The sequence below is a fragment of the Papaver somniferum genome, chromosome 7 (genome assembly GCF_003573695.1).
Source record: "Papaver somniferum cultivar HN1 chromosome 7, ASM357369v1, whole genome shotgun sequence".
Taxonomy (NCBI): domain Eukaryota; kingdom Viridiplantae; phylum Streptophyta; class Magnoliopsida; order Ranunculales; family Papaveraceae; genus Papaver; species Papaver somniferum.
Window position 1 is genome coordinate 2,542,346 of NC_039364.1, and position 14,518 is coordinate 2,556,863.

Genomic DNA, 14,518 nt, shown 5'->3' on the forward strand with positions numbered 1-14,518 from the left:
CCTAAACTAAACATTGTCCTCAATGTTTCAAAATATGAACAAAATTATAATACAACATATGAAGAGGATCATGTTGAGTAGAGAAAAAGGAAAGAGAATACCCGATTTCGGCGAAAGCAATATTAGAACTCCGTTATTCAAGGCAAGAATCCAACATATGTCAGCCGAGATCATATTGGATTAGCAAAATATATACAAAAGGAACAAAAGGGTTTTTAAGAAATTTTATCTACTGGATTATATACAAAAATTCACCATACACTAACAATCTAAAGAGTTGAGGATCAACCCAAAAGACAAAGTGTAGAGGTTTCAACAGCTTCACACAATAATAATATGGTAGGCATGCAAGTGAAGCTGTGAAACAAAATGAGCTACCCCCAAACCTGGATTTTACAGAAGATATAATTTTGAAAACAAAATCGCGCAGTTTGGGGGGTTCATCATGCACAAGGTCTAGCTCGAAATGAACTGTGCTAGGGACGGGCAAACATGCTAATTCCAACTGTGGTTCCTCAGATGTATTATACTTAGAAGCAAAATAGTCCAAGAGGACTTGGGAAGCACACAGTTCCAAACCTAGATTAGGGACTCTCAGAAAAGTCGGTTTGACAATATGGGTACAAACCAAATCTAGGTTGGGTGGAAGGTCATCAGATTGTGACTTATGTAGGAAGATAGGCACATCATTATTAATCACATCAACATCTCCTAAGTCTTCTAAAAGGGTCACAATATGCTCACAATCATCAAACAAATTGGCAAGATCACAATCAGAGTCATCAACATCATCAACAGATTCATTCTCATGCATCGGCAAATCAGGAGAAATATCACAATGTGACCTAGGTAGAGAATCAGACACATCAAATATATTTTCATGCATATTAGTGTCTACAGAAGATTCAACTATTCCTAAGTCATGCTCATCTTCACAGAATAATTGAACGAATCCCATGTCAATGTCAAAATCATATGAATTACAATGAGTATTAGAAAGAACAACATGCATGAAGGTCGAGGGCGAGAAGCCATATGTTTTTGAACCAACAGGTTCCACAATATTTTCATGTTCTTCTAACATATCATCATAATCATCATCATGGTAGCATGCATATTGGTCCTCATTAACAGTGGTGGTGTCATTAGTCGATTCATGTTCCTCTAAATTAGGTTCATATTCAACATTATTTACATGAATGGGACTAGACACTTCATTAGGGACAACATACATTTCCTCATGAATTTCCTCCTTTTGTAGGTGAAGCAAAATCTGATCTAAATATGCATGAATTCGTGATGTAGATCTATCGAAGTTTTGCTCACTGAGTCTGAAAGCTTCTGTGGTGGAGTCTAAATTCATGGGAGTACAAAATTCTTCATGTTCAAATTGTGGTGATTGGTACATGTGTGCATGGTCATTAGGGTTTATAAAAGATTGATCGCAACCCTCAAAGGATTGATTATGGTCCCAATGACTACCATTCTCACAATTTATGGGCATTTCATACCTTGGATTTTCTCTAGATTGCCTAAAATTATGCAAAATATGACAATTCTCAACAGGGTGGTCTAAACTACCACATGCGGAACATGCATAGATTTCAGGTTGCCTAAGAAAATTAGATGTGACAGATTCCTCATGTGATTGCATTTCTAAAGCTGTGATTCGAGCTTCTATTTGATCCATAAGTGATGATTGTGTGAGTGAGGCTCTAGCAGAATGTTCATTTTCACGTTGCGATGAATGATGCATGTATGAATAGTCATTAGGGTTCATGTATTGAGGCTCGGGACTTTGAAAATGTCCATTATAATTCCTATAACTATTGACATCATGGAATGGGGGAGGATCACAATGTGAATTTGGCCCGTAAGCAAGTTCTCTAAGTGTTTTGTTTCCACTCCCCGAAGCAGGCCAAAATTTAGACATGATTGGCTCAAAAGCTAAGTAACTATGTTAAAAAGCCCAAAATTTGGTTTTTAAAGGGTTTGGATTTTTGGGAAAAATTTGGTTTTGGTGGGAGACATTTTTTTGGTTTTTTAAAATTTTGGGAGCAAGTTTGGTTTTAATGGGATAAAGAAGAAAAAATTTGGTTGTAAAAATGGGAGAAAGTAAAATTTGGTTTTTGAATGGGAGAAAAGTAAATTTTTTTTTTTTTTTTTAAAAAAGAAAATAAAATTTGGTTTTTGAATGGGAGCAAGCCCACTGTTGGTTTTGTGTTTGCTTTGGCTCAGCTGGTTTGAAAACGTTTGGTGAAACTGAGTCCAAAATCTCGGCCTAGAATTTGGGTACTCGGCCCACTAACGAGTTAACCTAGCGTGATCGGTTACAAGCTCAGCTGGGTTTAAAAACCCAGAATATAAAATACAAGTCCAAATTAAACAAGCTCACAAAAATTAAATACAAGCCCACAAATTAAACAAACAAGCCCACAAAAATTAATTACAAACCCAACAGAAAATAAAAAGCCCAAAAATTGGCTTTAATATTACAAGCCCACAATTAAAAATTGGAAGTCCACAATTCGGGTTCTCTTAAATGGGTTACCTTTTTAGCACAGCCCAGCTGATCTGATATTGTTGCAAAAACCCAGTTGGGCTTTGGTTCTTTTCCTTGGTGGCGTCCCAACAGAGGAAAACAGGTTCAGAACAGCAGGTCCAACAGCAAATGAAGTGAAGCAGATGCAGATGCAAGTGCGATGAAGTGAAATGCAAAATAGCTAATAAAACTACTAGAGAAAACAACCCGAGTCCCCGGCAGCGGCGCCAAAAACTTGGTGGGCCCGGGAAAGCATATAAAATTGAAGCGAAATGAAACGGGCCTACAGTAATACCGCAAGTTCACGGTCGTCAGTTGTAGCTCGTGCAAGTACGGGTCGATCCACAGAGACTGGGTGTGTTTGGAGTTCTCTAGCTATTTTGGGCTCTAATTTGTTGTTGGTTAACTATGAAGCCTTTTGGGCTTTGGGCTTAGGGTACCTTTGGATTATAGGCTTGTTTGATAATGAAGTGAACTGAGCTTGGGCTCAGTTGGTCTTGAAGTGCACTAGGCTTGGCCCTTGAAGTGCACTGGGCTTTTAATTGAGGTTGGGTTTTGACCTTATTCCCTAAGAATGAACTGGGCTTTATTGAACTGGGTTTGGAGCAGTAGCAGCAAACAAGGCTGGGCCTGGCAGGAGCACAGCAAGGCTGGAGAAGTGAAGGCAACAGGAGCTGGGAGCAGCAACAGGAGAAGAAGTAGCAGCAGCAGTAGCAAGAGGAAGGAAAGTAGCAGCAGCAGCAAGGTTGCAGGGGAGTGGCCAAGGCAGCTGAATAGCAAGGCAAGGAGAAAAGAAGAGATGGCAGTGAAGTAATGGTGGCACTAAGCCAAGAACAGTGAAAATTGATATAGGAAAAATGGACAGTGGAAAATGAAGAAAAACAGTGGCCAATGGCCAAAGGCAGTGATGGTGTGGCAGTGACAGTGACAAAAGAAAGGCAATGGCCAAGGGCCAAAGGCAAAGGAAGAACAGGGCACAAAACAGTTATGAAAGGCCAAGAGTGAAGAAAGAACAAGATACAAAAATAAAAAGGAAAGATCCTAGACATACAAATGGTATGGGAGGAGAAGAAGCTTGTCCACTGTTTTGCTCCTAGAATTGACTGTCTTTTAACAGCACAGTCAATCACAAGCAACAGTGGACACTAAATTCCCCCCATTTCTCAATAAGCTCAACTTCCATGGATTCTAAACTAAACTTCTACCACTAACAGTGAACAAAACAGGGGATTATATTAACAATAACAATGACAAAACAATGAGGATTAACAGATACAAAACAACCTAGCATGGGCAGTGCATTAACATCAAATTAAACATGAAACTAGAAATTAGACTAAACATGGACAGTGTATATAAGACAGTGAAATTGATAAAGAAATTGAAGTTGAAAATCAAAAGAAATTGAAATTAGACATTAACATGGAATTATCGGTGGGATTAAAACAACATGCAAACAAGAAATTAACATTAAATTAAAACAGTAACAAGCATAAATTGAAATTGAAAACTAAAAATTATCCCAAATTGGGGGAGACTCGGCTAACCCAAGCACACTTTTAACATCCTACATCAGTTCCTCTTTATAGTTTACAACAAAACCCTAAATTGAAAATCCCCAATTTTGCAAACCCTAATTTTTAAATTCCAAATTAAACTCACTGATTTCTGAATTTGTCTCCCCTGTGCTCGACCCATGCTTTTTCTGACCTTCCTGCTCCTCTCTCATGCTTCAATTGACGCCTCTGCAACCCTAGCTCGAGTTATTTTACTCACCCCAAAACCTAGGGTTTCAGTGGTTGTGAGATGGGGAAAATAACTAGGCTAGGGAGATGGGTTTGAGGTGTTGTCGGGTGGTTGTGGTGGTGGTGTGGTTCGAGAAGAAGGTGTAGATGGTGGAGGTGATGGAGTTGCAGAGCTCTGCAAATTTTTGGGAAGAAGGGGAAGAAGAGCTCGAGAGAAGAATGGTTTAGGGGCTGTTTGTTTTGGGGTAATAGGGTTCGATTGCTAGGGTGTTGAGCGGGTGTAGCGAGTTTTGATGAACAGCAAGTAAAGAGCGTTGGATGATCCCATATAGATTGAATCGAACGGCTACGATGGAGAGGTATGTGGCGACCGTTGGATTATGAGATACAACAAAATTGACGACACTAGATGGAGTTAGGTGTTGTAGTGTTAAGCGGAAGTATCGAGGTTTGATGCGCAGGCAAAGAAGCGACCGTAGGATCTAAATGTGATCTAATCTGAAGGCTTGGAATTTAGGTACTATGGTGTTTTGCAGGGACTTCAGATTTTGATGAACGATGAAGAAGCGACCATTGGATGATGAAATGAATCCGATCTAACGGCTGAGGATGGAGGCGGGTATGGATATAGAAAATGGGTTTGGGTAAGGGTTTTGGGCCTTGGGTATGCCAAGCCCATATCTTCTTTAAGAACAATTCTTCCTTCTTGAGCCCATTTCTACCCTTTTGGTCTTGTGCACAACATTCTTCGCGGCTTCCTTGTGTAATTCCTCCCGGATTTTCACTACTTTTCTGCTCTTTTCCGCTCTGCTATTCATCCAAACTTTATTTATTACCTAAAAATGCAAAATTAAGTAAGAAAAATATTTATTCTTGAAAACAATGAAAATACAGAATATGGGATAAAATGTAGAATTACTGCACAAAAGATGAGTTAAATGCCAACAAAAAGGGATAAGTATATACATTATTTGGCACTCATCAACTATCATACTCCGATTGTAAATGAAGAATTTCAGGCCCTAGTCTTGTACTAGCCACTAGATTGCGAACCGAAGCAATTCTTGACTTAATGACCAATGTTTAGCCCTTTGACGCTTCGGAAACTTTATGCATCTTGCGTTGTCTTAAGAAAACAAATATACAAAAATATATAAGCATATTACGGTGAACTGAAATAAACAAACAAAATGTATCAAAGTAATGAATGTTTTAAGAAAAGTAACAAAAATCATACCCTTGTCTGACAGACTTTTGCGGAACAGGAACCGGTATAACCAAATAAGATTGAAGACTTATCTGGGTCCTCGCCCAAGGTCTTTTATTCTTCTTCGGTGGCAACAACAATTCTTTGCCTTTAGGAATATGCATCTCATTCGGTGCGGGCACCTTTCTCGGCTTCTTTTCTTTCTTTTGCCTTGGAGGTGCAGCTACAACTACCTCTTTTCTCTTGTTATTTTCTCCCTCTTCATCATTTTCTTCCTCTTCCTTTTCTTCATCATTTTCTTCATCTTCCTCATCTTCATCATTTGCTTCCTCTTCCTCCTCTTCTTCATTTGATTCCTCTTCCTCCTCTCCATCATCATCGGTTTCTTTAGATTCTTCTTCTTCTTCATCTTCATCATAATTAGTTTCTTCCTCTGCAAAAATTTCATTTTCGTTGCCTTCACGGTTAGTTTCGACTCCGACCTCTTCTTGATCATTATGTTCCACTCCTTCTAACTCAACTCCAGATTCATCCACAGGTTGTTCTCTCAACTTGATTTCAAACTTATTCTTCTTCTTCTCATTCTTGTGGATATATACCTCTATTATCTACTCCGAAATGCTTGTCACCGCGAGGAGTGGGCTTATGATCAATCGGGGTTAAGTCATTTCCTCTCTTTTTCTTCACCCTATTAGGTTTCCTACACAAGCATTACAATTGATTGATTTACTAAGCGTAGAACAAATAATATAGAAAAAACAAAACATACAGGATGATATACGGTTGGTAACTTTAATTGAGTTACAAACCGTAACACAATTACGGTTCGTAAGTGAGATGCAAATATAAACCATAAAAAAACTTTGAAACATACAGAAGGAATTACGGTTCCTAACTAAGGTTTTGATACCAACCGTAGCTGAACCTAATTCTCAAAACTTAGAAGTTACGGTTCGTATTTGGATAGTTATCAACCGTAAGTTCATCAAAATATACAGTTATGGTTGGTGTCTGGGTTATTACCAACCGTCTCTCACATGCAACACACAAATTTCAGTTTCAATTTCGATCCAAAACCTTAATTTTTGATGCAAAACTAACTTAAATCAGACACAATAGACTAAACCCTAACTGGGTTTTTCGAAACATACCTCAAATAAGTCATTGTGCTTGATTTTGACGGTTGAGGAGTTTCAAATTGATTTTCTTGACCTGATGGAGGATTTGGTTCATTAGAACGGCTACAATCTTCGTCAACCTTCTTCTTCTGCATCTCTAATATAGTTTTCAATCAACGATTATCAATTTTTCAAATTGGCGATTAATCAAGAGGACGATGAAAAATCATTTTTAATGGTGGAGAGGTGGAGAAGAGAAGATGAAGTTGAAGTTGAAAAAAAAACTGTTTTGATTTTTCTATTAGGTTAAAAATAGGGGAGGACAATTCAGTATTTTCAACCAAAAAAACAAGGGTAAATTAGTCCATTCAAGGTGAAAAGGGTAATCTAGTCAATTTACAACCCCTATAGGACACCGCCTAATCAATAAGACATTGCTATCACACTTGCCGCCCCTATAACAAAATTTATTTCGAAACCTGTTAACACATATCCACAAACTCCCTAACAAAAATTTAATATCGAGAAAAATCTCTTGATTTTTTTTCCCGAAATAATAATCTCTTGATTTTCCGATGAATAACTAACGTGTTTGGGTCCAAGAGCATGGTTCAGTGGTGTCCCATCAACTCCAATAAGGAGGAAGTCATAGGTTCGATCCCCACCATAGAGGTTTGTAATTTAAATTAGTTGTATAGAGGGATTTGGCGGTGTTGGGTCTAGCAGTGTGGCTAATCCAGCTGGCTAGATTTGGGTAGGGGTCTAGGTCCGGCTTTAGCCTATCAGGAAAGAAAAAAAAAACTATCGTGTTCATTAAATCATTAATAGTCTTTATTAAGGCTTCATTGTTTGACTCAAAAACAACTATATCATATCATATCTGTTTGAGATGGCATATTAAAGAACTTTCCTTATTGCTACATTCCAGCTGCTCCACGAATCATTCTTCCATTAAAGTACTCATCTTTTGCTCCAAGACAAGCACTTGCAAAATCTCTTATAATCAGTCTTATTCTCGTTACCTTTCTTGTCACATGGATTATGGGTGATCCACCAACAAATTGTTGTGTTTTTCCTTCTTCACATTTTCATGTTTTACCAAATTGTAACAAATCTTCTTTCAAAGGTGAAATTGTTAAAGACCCAATATTGAGTGATGTTTCTTTTAATGGGCCTTCTGCTGCAAAAAGCTTACCCCGGTTTTGGTCAATTCTAACTACAACAGAGATTTCAGTACGACTTCCTATCTATAGTTTTCTCCAACATATCAAAGCTTTCTATCATCAACGTTAGACACCCTAAAAATCAAATTTGATATTGAATTTGAACTATTTATACCGGCATATAAGAAAAGAATCTCGAAAATGAAGATTTAGCTTACTGACTCCAATTCACAACAACGTTGATGTTAGCTTTGATAATGCATTTTTCATGCACGAAGAGGAACAATAGAAAGCGTAGAGTTAAGTTAATTACACGTGAATGCATTGACACGAAATGGGTCGGCACGTTATCAATGTGAATGTATATTTTAGCTGTAGTTCTAGATGAACCGCCAAAATTGAACCTCTTAAAAACAAGACATGTGGAAAAAAAGGGTCCTATTTTAGATTCTGGTTATCTCTGTACGGTTTTGGGATGGTCTATCGGGGTGTAAATGGCTTAAAAAGGCTAAAAATGGGGTTAAAAAGTTCAAATTAGGCTTAGTATTTCCACAGATTTTTATTTATTTATTAACCAACTACCCTTCTGGTATCCGGACACCAAGAGCAAGTCATCTGATGGAATCCAATCTATTCTAAGTTTGGGAAGGTGTGGAATGTCAAGTCTAATTTACTCCAAGTTGTGCCATCCACATTTTTTCCAAGCCATGTTCCATGGTTTTGTGGAATGGGGCGTGGAATCCAAGTAAACGCTATTCTGAATAGTGTGTTAAAAGACGAAAAACAATGTTCTTAATATTATTAAAAAACGCTAATCAGAATAATTTTTTTTTGTCTTTTAGCATAAGTCAAACACAAAAAAAAAAACACTTTTAATTTTAACAATGTAATATATTCTAGTCAAATGCTATTCTTTTAGCGTTGAACGCTATTTTTTTTAATGTTTTTATGATTCCACCATAAGACTTGAGCTTCCATAAAAGATTCCAAATGCTGAGGTGGCGTGGAAGATGAAGGATAGATTTCTTCCACCATAAGGGCAATTCCTATGGTAATGTACAAATTCATTTTTTGGTTTAGCCTGGTGGATAGTCAAACAGGTTTCTCCACTATGGTAAAGCAGTGGGAGGTTGATAATCAAGCGCCGGAACTTGGGAAACCTGCTGGCATGTGGGGTTTAAACTCGGCGTTGGCAGCACAAACGCGGGCGTTGAAGGCACAAACGCTGGCGTTGGAGACAACAACGTGGGCGTTAGAAACAAAATCGTCAACGGTCAATTCTCTAACGCCCATATTTCAATGACATTATTTTCAAATCTATAAACTCTTTCAACTAAATTCATTTTCAGACACATCCCTACGATTTCAAATCTATAAAACTCTTATAAACCAAAAATTTCTAATACAATATGAGCAACTTAATAAGAAAAGCGGTGAATACTCTAAAGAAGAGAAAAGATCGAAGAAATGAACCTCTACTGCGGCCTCAAACTGATGTAAATTATTCTTAAAATCGGAAAGCAGCGTTTGCTTCGCCGAGTATCGTTGCTGCTCCATCATTAGTTCAAGGTCATGGGTCGGGGCATCAAGAACGGTATGAGGGTTATGAAGGTCTACCCCCTTAAGTCCGAGAAAGGGTTGACAGATATCCCTGACATGCACTTTATAGTGTGAAGCCTAGAAGACAGAACAATAGAACTACGACAACAGTGATAGAAAGGTGGTGGCTGACGACGCACACATTCCATTTTATGGATTTTGAAATTGGTAAGCTTGTTTAACTTAACTTAAATTATATTTTTTAAATAATTATTAAATAATCAAAAGAATTAATCATAGTTGATATTATTCTTGTAATAGGAACTACGTCCCTTGATTTTTATTTCATTTGTGGGATCCCAAGTGGACTGAGAGAACCGGTACCATTCTATCAAGACGAATGAATATTAAATAGTAAATGAGAGACTCTTTTTCTCTCGTTTATAGAATCAGAAATACGTGAAGATTATAAAGAATTGAAAGGAGGTTGGATTAAATGTTCAGCGTTGAAGTCTTTACTTATCCAAAGCAGAAACCCAGAAGATGTAGATGACTATCCTGAACTCGAAGTGTTTATCTTATGGGTACTGGGTCAGACATTCTTTACAAACTCAACTTCTGTTGCTCGTGTTGGTTGGATTCAATCGTTAGAAGACCTTGACAAAGCACCATATTATGAATGAGGATCTGCAATTTTAGCAGAATTTTACTGTGGGCTGGATCAAGCGTCCATGGGTATGCCTGATTTCACTGGTTTCTAGGACATCATAGAGGTACATATCAAAATTATTATTTTTAAATTTTGAATAAATTTTATGAACAAGTAGGTTAAGTCAAGATACTAATTAAACTTATGGAGTAATTTGAGGTATTGGTGGTATACCAATCCTTAAAGACGATACCCATAGATTACCAATCTTGGACATGTACGTCTCGACCAACTAGGCGAAGGACACTGGAAGAGACGTCTCGGGTTCCAGTTCTGTTCCGAGGTTTCAACAGATGATTCGAAGCCACCAGAATGTTGTTGTTCACCTTACATTGATTTTCCTCAGTATTTTGAAAATGATGGCCAACATATACTTGATTATTCTCTCGGTAGAGTTGTTTTTTACACTCCGGATTTGGATAAAGAGGCTTGGTACCTGGGAGAATGATTGCAGTACCAAATACAAGGTATATATGCAATTGCAATTAACCCTCGATAACAGATGTAAACCTCTGGATCAGATTTTGATCGGCTGAGAATAACCAATTGGGAGAGGTCTGAACTAAATTCAAAGAGGGATATTGATGAAGATGAGTATCTCACATGGTACAAATCGATTGCGAAGCCTGTAATTGGGACACACAACATGCACATCTATGGGTTTTATTTCCCATAGTTATCAAGCATGTCCCATGATGCAAATATCGTTCCTAACCAGCCACCTCCAAAAGAGCCATGCTTTATGATTTACCCCACCACGGGTGCAATTTCTTCATCATCTTCATCAAATATTCCTGAAATTCGTTGGGAGATTCCAAGTATTACTTCACAAGGTGATCCAACCATGATCACCATTGTTTCTCAAGCTCCGAAACATGATTATCCTTATTACAATGTGACTGCCAGTTACAAAGAGTTGTAGAGCCGACTGAACGATTTTTATTGGATGAATCGGCAAATGGAGGTTATACACTTGGTTGTGTGTCGGAAATGGTACGACGACACAATGTTTAGATTTAGTCCAACTGTAAATGATGATTTGCGTTCACCGTCTACCGATTCCACAAGGAGCAACATATCATTGCACGATAGTGATAATACAGTTGTGGGATAAACATAAGTACATACAAAGTTCTTCACCACATGTACGACAAAGTACTTCACCACAAAATGTGCTTGTATCTCAACCTCAAGTATTTCAGTTAGATCCTAGGCGCATTTCATCATCATTCTCGCCTTACAACCCAAATGATTGCTACAATGTTACACCATCGCCACCACAACAAAAAACATCTTATGTGCTTGGAGGACCGAGTGCATCTAGTGCTTTCCAACAACATAGTTCTTTTCAATCGCCTAGTGCTTTCCAACCTAATGTTGTTCAACCAGTTTTATCCCTTTATAGAAATTTATTTAATATGTTGGAAAGTGGTGGATATCCTAGGTCTTGGAGAATTCCTGACTCCAGAAGATAAAAATGGGAAAGCTACCAATAAGCGACGTTAGAGAGATTGTAATTTTTAATTCTTCTACATTTGTAATTCTAGTTTTAAAAGTATGACAGTATGAATTAAATGAACTTATATACCGAGTAACAGGTTCATCCCACCTTCCCTGTTCTGTAATATTTAAAATTTAAGTGTTTTATATTAGCTTCACTGAATTACGGCGGACTATATTAGCTTCACCAATGAGAAGTATTAGGTGGAAAAACAACTACAAAGAAGGGGTTGAAAATGTTCAACACTTTAAGGGTTTCGAAACATTTTTCAAAAGGAAAAGCCACAATTTTCCATCTTCGCCATTCAGCCAAAGATATTGTTATCATCTCAGCATCAGTTTCACCTCTCAGTCTATATATATTGGCTTGTACATTTATAAATACAAACTCACTTACTTTTTCCTTAATTGTATGAAAACGATTTTCTATATCGTATATAGCACGACGACTCGGATGACGGGTGTCAATGCAGAACCCGTCATGAATAACCGCCCACTAATTCACCCATGGATAGTTTGCTGAAATAAGCTTAGTCAATAAGAAAAACATAGTTTCTGCAAATAGATTCATCTTCTTCTTTAGTATACGAAACTCGCCGAACTAACAAGAACCGAGACATTTTCAAGAATTGAAGAATTTTTTTAAGCTCAGAGAAGAAGAATAAAGAAGACTAGATGTGTGAATTTGGAGTTTAAATGGAGAGTATTTATATAACTCAAAATCCTAGCCGTTGGATGACAAGGATTTACAACCCTCCAGATGTAGCCATTGGCATTTTTGTGTCAAACGCTGTAGATTTTAATACAGACATTGGCGTGTGAAATACCAACGAGCGATTTTGCCACGCTCGCCCGGTCTTTCATCGCGTGCGCACTTATTCTTCCATCTCAACTCAACAAACCAACAAATTTGTTGGTTTGTCCATCCATTTTTCATGTTCGTTGAATCCATAGTGGGATCTAAATCAACAAATTCTCGTTTTGAGTCCATTGAAGCTGCCCCAAGACTTTTAAGACTTGCCCTACACAGGAGAATAAACTAGAAAGTAGTGCCATTTTTAATAATTTCATTTGTCATGGACCCCCCTTATCTGAACCTTTCTTTGATTAATGCCTGCCTGAGAGAGCCTGACTCCGATGTATCCCTCACGTCTCTTTCTTCTCCTTCTTCTGTCTGGGAATCTTTATTTTATCTTCACCTAATGGGTTTATAATAATTTTTCGAATGAAACCCATTTGAATGTAAATCAAGGAACTACCTATTGAATACCGAGAGCTCTTGAATACCTGCCAAAAATTTCCCCAATTTAATTCTACAGCTGCCTGGGATTTGTTCGATGAAATTCCTAACAGAGCTTTTCCTTTTCTTACCTTACTCCGTGCTGTTTAAAGAGCTTAATCGTTCGATTGGTAAGGGTTACAACGGAGGTGGGTCATTATTTTTGTCTCAAAAAGTTATGGTGGAAATTGTTTGTTTTCACAAAAAATCACTAACCTTTTTCTTTTTTGTCATTTCCCTACACATTCAGGGTTCACAACGAAAATTTGGGCAATGCAGCAATGAATACAGAGCGCCTATAGCAAAGAATTGGTCTCAGGTAATACTCTCAAGCAACACAAAATGTACTCGTATCCTTAATTTGGTAAATTATTGAATGGATGAACATTGGAGTCACAGCACTGCACTCTTCTAAGAAGTTCGCAATAGTAGATAGGTGACTACTACTCGATCCAACCCTCCAACGGTCTTTACTACTGTTAATTGGATATGGCTCTGCAACCCAGAAAAAACACATCCTCAGCGAGCATAGCAGTGAAAGACGCTTCCGTCTGACTTTGGTTACGATGGCTTAGAGATGTTGCGTATGATGCTGATGACGTTCTGGATGAGTTCTCTTATGAGGCTATGCGTAGATCTGAAATTCACCGCAAGAGAGATAAGGTACTAGACTTCTTTTCGTCCTCCAGCACTCTTGCCTTCCCTATTAAGATGGTTAAAAAAATTAAAGCTATTAACAAAATACTAGACGAGATTTCCAGTACCATGATGAACTTTCAGTTGCAAACAAGTAGTCCTGATGATGATCTATGAACTCAGCAACAGTACCGGCAAACTTTTCACTTTGTAGACAAAAAAATAGTAGGAAGAGAGAACGATAGGTCAGCTATATTACAGATGCTAATGACCCTCGACATATCATCTGTGAATTCTAGTCGACAAGAAAATGTTTCTGTCATACCTGTTCTGGGTATGAGGGGAGTTGGGAAGACCGCGCTTGCTCAGCTGGTCTACCAAGATGACTCTATCAAGAGACACTTCGAACCCAGAGCTTGGGTTTGTGTTTCTGATGATTTTGATGTCTTCAAAATCGTAAAAGAAATTATCGAGTCTGTCACAGATAAAAAGTGTCCTGATATGTCAAAAAAAAGTGTCTTGGCTGGTATGCTTCAAAAGAATCTGAAGGGGAAGAGATATTTGTTAGTCCTGGACGACCTGTGGAACGAGAATGCAGAAGACTGGGAAAAGCTGAAGGATCTGCTAAGAGTGGGTGATCCTGGAAGCAAAATCTTAATCACTACGCGTAACGACACAGTTGCATCCGTTGTTAGAGGTATAATTCCACCTTACAGTCTAAAATGCTTATCCGTGAGCGATTGCTGGTCTATTATAAGAGACAAGGCATTTTCTCCTGGTGGCGCATTTGAGACCCCAAATATGATAAAAATAGGAGAGTCAATAGCGAGTAGATGAGGTGGTTTACCACTTGCTGCAAATGTTCTAGGAAATCTCATGCGCTTGCATGCAACCAAGAGTGATTGGCTGTCAATCCTAGACCATGATAGTTTAAAGACCATAGATGCAAAAACTAAAATCATATCTGTATTAAAATTAAGTTATGATAAATTACCTTTGCATTTGAAACTCTGTCTTTTATGTTGCTCTTTATTCCCAAAGGATTGGGTCATTCAGAGGGAAGTTTTAGTTCGGTTGTGG

General features: G+C 38.0%; 1 protein-coding gene across 1 annotated transcript; it reads left to right on the plus strand.

The window, feature by feature from the left end:
• The first annotated feature begins 12,626 nt into the window (after window positions 1-12,626).
• Window positions 12,627-14,471, plus strand: LOC113294473 (putative disease resistance protein RGA3). The gene is made up of 2 exons (XM_026542866.1): window positions 12,627-12,951; window positions 13,053-14,471. Exon 2 carries the CDS (start codon window positions 13,700-13,702, stop codon window positions 14,273-14,275), a length of 576 nt encoding a protein of 191 aa, XP_026398651.1. The 5' UTR covers window positions 12,627-12,951; window positions 13,053-13,699; the 3' UTR covers window positions 14,276-14,471.
• The last annotated feature ends 47 nt before the right edge of the window (window positions 14,472-14,518 follow it).